The sequence below is a fragment of the Leptodactylus fuscus genome, chromosome 1 (assembly GCF_031893055.1).
Source record: "Leptodactylus fuscus isolate aLepFus1 chromosome 1, aLepFus1.hap2, whole genome shotgun sequence".
Lineage (NCBI taxonomy): Eukaryota > Metazoa > Chordata > Amphibia > Anura > Leptodactylidae > Leptodactylus > Leptodactylus fuscus.
This window is the reverse complement of record NC_134265.1, coordinates 26389486-26399317: the sequence shown is the minus strand read 5'-3', so window position 1 is coordinate 26399317 and position 9832 is coordinate 26389486. Positions and strand designations below refer to the sequence as shown.

The 9832-nt window shown below is 43.8% G+C and overlaps 1 protein-coding gene across 1 annotated transcript; it reads left to right on the top strand.

The window, feature by feature from the left end:
- Positions 1–790: 790 nt before the first annotated feature.
- Positions 791–8099, top strand: LOC142197928 (acyl-coenzyme A amino acid N-acyltransferase 1-like). The gene is made up of 3 exons (XM_075268652.1): positions 791–1253; positions 2937–3139; positions 7503–8099. The coding sequence occupies exons 1-3, from the start codon at positions 791–793 to the stop codon at positions 8097–8099; spliced, it is 1263 nt and encodes a 420-aa protein (XP_075124753.1).
- The last annotated feature ends 1733 nt before the right edge of the window (positions 8100–9832 follow it).

Below are 9832 nucleotides of genomic sequence, written 5' to 3'. Positions count from 1 at the left end.
AAATCGCGCTTAGTCAGAAGCCAGCTGGCTTAAACTACCAGCTGGCTAACATTATGTCTGCATTGTTTCAACATGGCCTCAAATACATGGGAGTTTTTTCATATTAAAGGCCCCTACGTGGCTCTGTTATCGGTTTGGGAGGCAATTTGGACAGACTCCCTTTAAGGGTAATATACTTGCAAGATTTTGGGGGGTTTAGATTTATTAAGGTATCTGCTTGAAGCCCCCACTACCCTGATCTAATACTTATACAACTCTGATAGAATAGTAAATCCATATGGTGTGAGCTCCCTCTAGTGTTGATAAAATTTTTGTTTTTGGGTTTTTTTTGTTTTTGTTTTTTTCCTTTTCTCCTGAACTGCTTAGAGGGAGCCCCTAATGAAAGTTTGTTGTACTTTTAGACACCCTAATAGCCATAATACACTTGGTGTTAGTAAAATAGCCTATTAAACTCCTATTAAATGGGTTGTCCAGAAATTGTGTTTTTATGGTCAATCATTAGGATCAGCTATAAATATCTGATCAGTGTGTGGCCCCCATGCATTGATCAGCTGAATGAAGATGCTTGTAATGCCCATATTTACACAAAAAGGCACCTCATCGATCAGATATGTATGGCCTATCCTAAAAATAGACCATAAAAACACAATACTTGGATAACCCCTTTAAGGTTGGTTCCATATTGGAGCGCAATGCATTGGATATGTACGCAGGATACAAGACCCTATAAATTTATTAAATGTATCTTTTTGACTCTTGTCTCAGATTTAAGTCTCTTTGACCTACAGACATGGCCAGCCTAGAAGTTTCTCCCAAAATCTCCTTGGTGGATGAACCAGTGACGATCCAAGTTTGGGGCCTCCGTCCTGGACAGGCCATCACTCTAAGGGCATGGCTAAAGGATGAAAAAGGGGAGATTTTTAACTCCAGAGCGTTCTACCTAGCAGATAAAGAAGGGAAGTTGGATCTGGAGAAATCTCCGGCAACTGGTGGAGACTTCATTGGAGTCTATCCCATGGGCCTGTTCTGGGCGCTGAGACCATCTGTCCCAAATCTAAGGCTGATAAAACGTGATGTGATGGGAAGTCCTTTTTTGGTGCATTTGGAGCTATATACCTCATTGATGCTCCTTCCAGGTCCTGAAGATGTTCCTGCTGCCAGCCAAGTCATTGAAAGATGGTACGTGGCTCCGGGAGTCCAGAGAATACCAATAAGAGAAGGACGAGTACGAGGAACACTTTTTCTCCCACCAGGTAGGCCCAACTTACTTCTCCTTTGTCTGTCACAGGTATAAAAAGAATATATGTAGCTACTGACCTCTCTAGTTTCCTAATTCATTAATAGGAAGCTATTAATGTCATGACATGTATACAGAGGAGTTGTTGAACGGTCAGTGGTCACCCTGTCTACAAGCTTACTAACTTCCAATATGCTATTTCTTCCATCTCACGCTGTAGATAGACTGCTTGAATCACCCCCATTTCTCTTCACATTGTACACTGCTGACTTTAGGCACAACTCATCTAGCTGTTACTTACAAAAGTACTCCGATGACTCTGCTATAGTAGGCCTTATCACTGATGGTGACGATAGGGAATGCAAAGACTTAAATCGGGACTTTGTAGAATGGTGCCAGCAGAACCACCTCAGGATTAATGCTGGGAAGACCAAGGAGATGGTGGTGGACTTTAGTAAACAGAGAAGGGTTCCGATCCCCGGTGGAGTTCCAAGGGACATGAATTGAGATAGTCAAGACCTATAAGTATCTGGGTGTGCTCCTCAATAATAAACTAGACTGGGCTGATCACCTGGATACGCTGCACAGAAATGGTCACAGCAGACTCTACCTGCTCAGGAGGCTGAGGGCCTTTGGAGTCTGGGGGTCACTTCTTAGGGCCTTTTTCAACTCTGTGGTTGCTTCAGTCATTTTTTTTCGGTGTAGCCTGCTGGGGGAGCAGTATATCAACCAGGAACAGAAATAGACTTGACAGGCTGATCAGAAGGGCCAGCTCTGTCCTGGGGAGCACCCTGGACCCAGTACAGGTGGTGGGTGACAGAAGGATACTGTCCGTGGTGAGTTCCATGCAGGAGCACAAATCCCACCCCATGTATGGGACCCTGATGGGACTTGGCAGCACGGTCAGTGACCGTCTACTTCACCCCAAGTGTGAGAAGGCGCTTTATCGGAAGTTCTTCCTCCCAACCACGATCAGGCTACATAATCTACATCAGACCAAGCGAAGATCACTCCGCACAGAGAACTAAATGATACTGAAGTCTTCCTTCTTTCTTTTCTTCTCTTCCTTAGCTGCTATGGACTCCTGGTATATTTCTCCTCTCAACACAAGTGCGTCTACTTCTGTAATATATTACTGTGTATTATCCTGTATCTGTATTACTATGCTGCTGTAACATACTGAAATTTCCCCACTGTGGGATTATTAAAGGATTATCTTATCTTATCAATGCTGATGCTGCTGTGATCACAGGACTCCATTAGCTTGCAAGTTCCTTCTACAGACAGACAGCTTGTAATTCCCTATTTTATATAGCTAAGTATATTACAAGACAAAGGCAAAACAACCATCATCCCTAGGTACAGGTATTTGTAAGTATATAACCCTTACTCCATAAACCATACGATCACCATGATTGATGTGTTGATGTCAGAATTATGTCTTCAACCCGATCACTACCAGAACTAAAAATCAACAGCAGCTTCCTTTTAGATGGCAGGTAATGTAAATGGAGTGGTCGGTATATGTAAAAGAGCTGAGATGGCTTTGGCCATACCTCAGGTTTCAGCTACCATTTTCACCAATGGAACAATTTGGTGTGAATGGCAACAGCCTCGCTTATGATGATCTTGTGAAGGGGATACCCTACAATGCTGATCTATGGCTGAAATCTTTATTTCCATTTTATCTTCTCTTTAGGTGAAGGACCCTTTCGAGGAGTTGTTGACATGTTTGGTGGTGTCGGTGGTCTTATGGAGTTTCGTAGCAGCCTCCTGGCCAGCTGTGGTTTTGCCTCGCTTGCTCTGGCTTATTTTGCCTATGATGATTTACCAAGGTTGCTCATTACAGTAGATTTAAAATATTTTGAAGAAGCCGCTCAGTTACTGACTAGTCATCCAAAAGTAAGATGGAATTCTGCTTACTTACGAGAAACATGTCTTGAAGGGGTTGTCCAAAGAAAAACCTTTACTGATCATCCACCACTGGGGCTCAACCAATTACTAGAACAAGGGTCGTAAGTTGACAGAAAACTGTGAAAGGGTCTCCAGTCTAGCCATTGGAGCTTCTTGTATGCTTACAGGTTTCAGAACATTACAGGGCTTGCTAGTATACTATATTTTATGTGAGGGTCTGAAACATTGGTCTGGCTGCCTCTAGGTGCCAGAAGCTACTACAGGAGAGGGAGATGGGAAGTAGCTCGCTATTCAAGTGATAGTAGCTTGGGAACTGCTGCTCCGCTCCTATTACTTGAATAGCAGCAGATCTTCCTTCTCTCCTTGGATGGTCACTTCTGTATCCACCATTCTGTGTCCACTGTTAATGGAGAGGTTATTGTCCATTTATGGCACTCTCCATTTTTATTTCAGTTTCAAAATAAGTTGCGTAAGCGTGCATGCACTGTTACCTTTCCTCAAGCCCTGTTCTTGATGTAGAAGCGGGTCCTAGAAGTGAAATCTGCACCTATAAAATAATTGACATATCCTGATCCTATCTCCCTATATTATAAAAATGTCTGTCTGTCTGTCTGTCTGTCTGTCTGTCTGTCTGTGCTCTAATGCGAACTAAACGACTGGACCGATCTTCACCAAATTTGGTACAGAGATACTTCAAATATCCGGGAAGGTTTAAGACGAGACTCCAACTCGCTCGGACGTACCGTTGCTGAGATACAGCATTTCAAACACATTGCCCCCCCCCCCCTTAGCCAATACAAACCTGCAAGACTTTCACTCATATTCCAACTGCAATACGCACGGTCACTCCACATGCACAATACAGCACTGATATCCAAACTGAGATACACGCATCAGAGGATTAGATACACAGATCAGCACACAGTATCACACACCAGAGGATTAGATACACGGGTCTGCACACAGTCCCACAAACCAGAGAATTAATTACGCACTTCTGCACACAGTTCCACACACTGAAGGATTTGATACACGCGTCTGCACACGGTTCCACATACCGAAGGATTAGATACAGGCGTCTACACACAGTTCCACACGTCGAAGGATTAGATACGCGCCTCTTCACACAATACCACACAGGGAAAGATTAGATACGTGTGTGTGCACACAGTACCACACTTTGGAGGATGAGATACATGCCTCTGCACACAGTACCACAAGCCAGAGAATTAGATACGCGTCTCAGCACACAGTACCACATGGGGGAGGATTATATACGCACGTCTGCACACAGTACCACATGCTGGGGGATTGGATACATGCGTCTACACACAGTTCCACACACTGTAGGATTAGATACGCACCTCTTCACACAATACCACACAGGGGAGGATTAGATACACGTGTCTTCACACAGTTGTACACGCCATAGGATTAGATACACGCGTCTGCACACAGTACCACATGCCGTAGGATTAGATACACACGTCTGCACAGAGTACCACATGCCGTAGGATTAGATACACACGTCTACACACAGTTCCACACTCCAGAGGATTAGATACGCGCGTCTGCACACAGTTGTACACGCCATAGAATTAGATACACGCGTCTGCACACAGTACCACATGCAGTAGGATTAGATACGCGACTCTTCACACAGTACCACACAGGGGAGGATTAGATACGTGTGTGCGCACACAGTACCACACTTTGGAGGATTAGATACATGCCTCTGCACACAGTACCACAAGCCAGAGAATTAGATACGCGTCTCAGCACACAGTATCACACGGGGGAGGATTAGATACGCGCCTCTTCACACAATACCACACAGGGGAGGATTAGATACAGGCCTCTGCATACAGTACCACATGCCAGATAATTAGATACGCGTCTCAGCACACAGTTCCACATGGGGAGGATTAGATATGCGCATCTGCACACAGTACCACACGCCAGAGTCATTAGATACGCGCGTCTGCACACAGTTTCACTTACTGGAGGATTAGATACGTGCCTCTTCACACAATATCACATGGGGAGGATTAGATATGTGCATCTGCACAAAGTACCACACCAACAAGAATTAGACACTTGCATCTAAACACAGTACTACACGGGGAAGGATTAGATACAGCTTTACTCCAGGTATCCATAACAACTGATCACAGGTTTTTCACTGACATCCAAAATGAGATACACATAATCACATGACGCTTATGGACATACACACAAACCACATACAAAATACACCAGTGCAAAATTGGACAATTCTTATGGGGCCAGTACACAAACATAAAATGTAATATACCCGTGCGAAGCCGGGTCCTCCCTCTAGTTAATATTATAAATGTGAAAGTTTGTGAGTTTGGATGTTTGTGGGTTTGTGTGTTCGGATGTTTTAGTCAATCACGCAAAACCCGCTTGACCGATTTGGCTGAAATTTTCCACAAACATAGTTAATACACCCCATTGCGCAATAGGCTACTTTTCGTCACAATAGCGCACATACGTTTTTCCCAGGACCCCCACAAACCCCAAACTCACATCACGATCTCTGCAATCTCACACACTTTGGACCCCGATTTGGCTGAAATTTTCCACAAACATAGTCCCTACACTCGATTGCGCAATAGGCTACTTTTCGTCACAATAGCGCACATACGTTTTTCCCAGGACCCTTTGGATGTTCGGATGTTTGGCGGTCAATCACGCAAAAACCGCTCCACCGATTTGGCTGAAATTTTCCACAAACATAGTCCCTACACTCGATTGCGCAATAGGCTACTTTTCGTCCCAATAGCGCACATACGTTTTTCCCAGGACCCTTTGGATGTTCGGATGTTTGGCGGTCAATCACGCAAAAACCGCTCCACCGATTTGGCTGAAATTTTCCACAAACATAGTCCCTACACTCGATTGCGCAATAGGCTACTTTTCGTCACAATAGCGCACATACGTTTTTCCCAGGACCCCCACAAAACCCAAACTCACATCACTATCTCTGCAATCTCACACACTTTGGACCATAGCAAGCCACAAAATTCATATTACCCCCTACAGCAGAGGTCAGCAACCCCTGGCACACATGCCAAGAGTGGCACTCCTGCCATATTTCACTGGCATGCCAGCAGCACAGGACCTGCAAGAGTTAAATGAAGTCTCTGCTAGAGCTGAGGCATAAGGACACTCCCCTTTGCGAGGTGTGCAGGAAACCCAGGGGGTGGAGCTTAATCGCTCAGGTCTCTGCCTGCTATAGTGATAGCTCCTGCCGAAGCTGCTAGCAAACTGAAAGTAAGAAACACACAGCTCCCTTCCTTTACTTCCTATTCTCATTAATGTCAGGCATGGGGTTATTAGTTTAGTGTTAGTAACTCCATGTACCTCACATTAATAGGAATAAACCCCATCATGTCCCTCATATTAACCCCTGTGTGCCCCATATAAAGGTTACTAATATGTGAGACATATGGAGGTACTAATAAAAGACCTCAGTAATGAAGATACTTAATTATTACCTCCAAGTCTCTCACATATCAGTAACTAGAGATGAGCGAGTACTGTTGGGATCAGCCGATCCGAACAGCACGCTCCATAGAAATGAATGGATGCACCTGGTACTTCCGCTTGGACGTAGCCGGCGCGCTTAACCCCCCGCGTGCCGGCTACGTCCGTTCATTTCTATGCGAGCGTGCTGTTCGGATCGGCTGATCCCAACAGTACTCGCTCATCTCTATCAGTAACTCTTACACTGGGGTTAATGTGAGGGACATGATGGGGTTAATTGCTATTAATAAGAGGCACATGGAGTTACTAAACTGTCATGCACAGGGCCAGACTTTATGTGGCTTGCTCAAGAGTATCCTGTGCCCAAAACTTACATGTACTGGCGGAAAATAACAAATCATACAATGTCGAAGTATATTAACCTGAAATACCTCTGTCCCAAAGTCACTATGTACAGTTTATACCAACACCGTATAGCGGCTGAAATACAAATTACATTCAACACAAAAGTCTCATGTGCTCTCAGAATTATAGCAACAACAAGATACAAAGTTACATTTCATATCCCATACCTTATACACAGTACGAAAACCTTACCCGCGCCTGTATATACCCACTTCTACAATCACCGCAGACGAAGTCGCGGGTACCAGCTAGTATGCCATAAATGTTTGAGATGGAAAGATCCCTTTATCGTAGTCTAGTTATCATAATATAAGGCAATGGTGGTATCCATGTCCTGTGAACTGTTACAGGTTGAATTGGCTCCATCAACTGGTCCCCACATCTTCATACTTGTATAGGTCCACTAACCAATGTCTTCATATATAATTCTTTTTAGGTGGCAGGTGATGGAATTGGAGTGGTTGGTACAAGTAAAGGAGCTGAGATGGGTTTGGCCATGGCGTCTTATCTGCCTCAGGTTTCAGCTACCATATGCATCAATGGAACCAATGGTGTGAATGGCAACAGCCTCACTTATGATGATCTCCTTGTGAACGGCATGCCCTACAATCCAGAAAGATTGTTGGTCACAGACTTTGCGTCAATTAGCTTTACCAACGCAATGGGCGATCCAAGAAAACCAGAACACCAGGATGCTATATTTCCCCTGGAGAAAGCCAGAGGTCCAATCCTCTTTATGGTTGGAGACCAAGACCAGAGCCACAACAGTTTGCTTTATGCTAGGGAAGCAATGGCAAGGGCAGAAAAGTACGGTAAGAAGGATGTATACCTGCAGTGTTATCCAGGAGCAGGACATCTCATAGAGCCTCCAGGTTTTCCTTACTGTCCAGCAACCCAGTCCATATTCTTTCCACTTCCTTTTGCTTGGGGTGGAGAGCTCTTGGCCCACTGTAGAGCACAGGAAACCAGTTGGAAGCAGATTCAAGAATTTCTACGTAGAAATATTAAGTTGTCTCGAAAGAATAAATTATGATTATTGCAAAATTTTGGACCAAGTCCCATTGGAAGTCACTCATGTTACTTAATTTTTCCAATTTAATTGGAATTAAGCCTAGAAATGTGTAAGAAGTATCTACCGAGAGGTCCTAACGTTTTTTAATATATCAAGATTAAAGGTTAATTTTATTTATTATTTTCCTGGTGCTGGGTTATACAAGTTTGCATATTGTGAATTTACGCAAAACTGATCCCCATGATTTCACGTTGTACTCTAGGATCGTGTGTCTAATGTCCATAATGGGAAGTTTGAAAATTTGTATGTTGTTTATGTTGATTGTATATTAATTTAATTAGATTATGATTAATAAAAATTTACATGACGAATTCTAATTTAAAGGATGTGTCTACTTGTAATATGTGAGATATCTGATTTAATAGATTTTACTAAAGTGTTGCACTGTTAAACAAACAGGAATAGTACTCAGCAAATCAGTTTTCAACATTCGACCTGTATAAGGGGAGTCTCCCTCTCCTCTCCTAGAGCGTAATGATGAAACCCAAGATCCAGTCCATGGGTGCTACCCAGATATAATGTACAATGGTCGCCACCTTTGGTGTCTTCGCTTATTGGCTCCTAAGATGGTCTTGAAATTCCACTGACGCTTGCTCTTTCACCACTATCCATAACACTGTGTCTGAATCCAGGGCCACACCTCTAATGAGGCCACGTGAGGTGGCAGTTTGGGAGGGGGCGGCAGCCATGGGACCTTTTTTTTTAACTGCCTAAACAGTATTAAAGTTAATGGACCTTTGATGTCAGTGAAGATGTCATCAAAGATCCTTTTGAAATTCGGCATCTATCCAGGGGCTGCCGATCGCTGTTTGTGAAAGTTTCCCTGCACACATCAGCTTGCTGTGCTGCCCCTCCCCCTCAGCATCGGAGTGTGAGGGGAGAAGTCTCTTGCGATGTCACAGCTTACTCGACTGCCAGGCAGAGCTGCACATGAGTTTCCTCCATGTCCTGTGCACCCAGCAATTCGGCCAAAGGTAAGTATATATTCTTGGGTAAAATATGTGTATATGTGTTTACATTATGTGTCATATACTGTGTGAGTTCTGTATGTGTGTAGATAGATGTGTGTGTATGTTGTATATGACTGTATGTGAGTAGATGGGTATATGTGTAAGTGTATACATCTATCTATCTGTATTTGCTTCTATACATGTCTACCATTATACATACTAAAATTGTATTTTATAGTGTGATGCTTAGGCCTGGCTCATGTAATGTCCCGGTACTGCTCGTACCATTCCCTTTAATAGTCCTTGCAGACCGAGATGGTATGGACATTTGCATATAAGGTAAAGCGATTCCCATTCCTTCTACCAGTGTTTCTATTTTACCAGAGCCAGCACACATAGGGGTCTATAAATGCGCCATCTTGTGGATGTTTTGTGAACTAAACCTGCCTATACTTGCCATTGTAATTTGAGTTGACAGTGTAAAGGAATGTCCAGTATGATCAGGTGACCTTCAGGACCAATCAAGGTCCCTTGACTGGCCTGGAGGAGGAGGAGTTACAGCCCCCTCTAGGGGGGTTGGAGACCTTTTTACTGGGTCCTTTGTGTGAAGACATCTAGACACAGACACATGGAAAGCTGAAAATGGCAGCCAAGGCTCAGGGCACTCCAAACAGAGATGTCTTTTCCTCTGTATTCAAGATTCTCCTCAGAGAACACTTTTTCCTCTGAAACTCCAAGCCTACA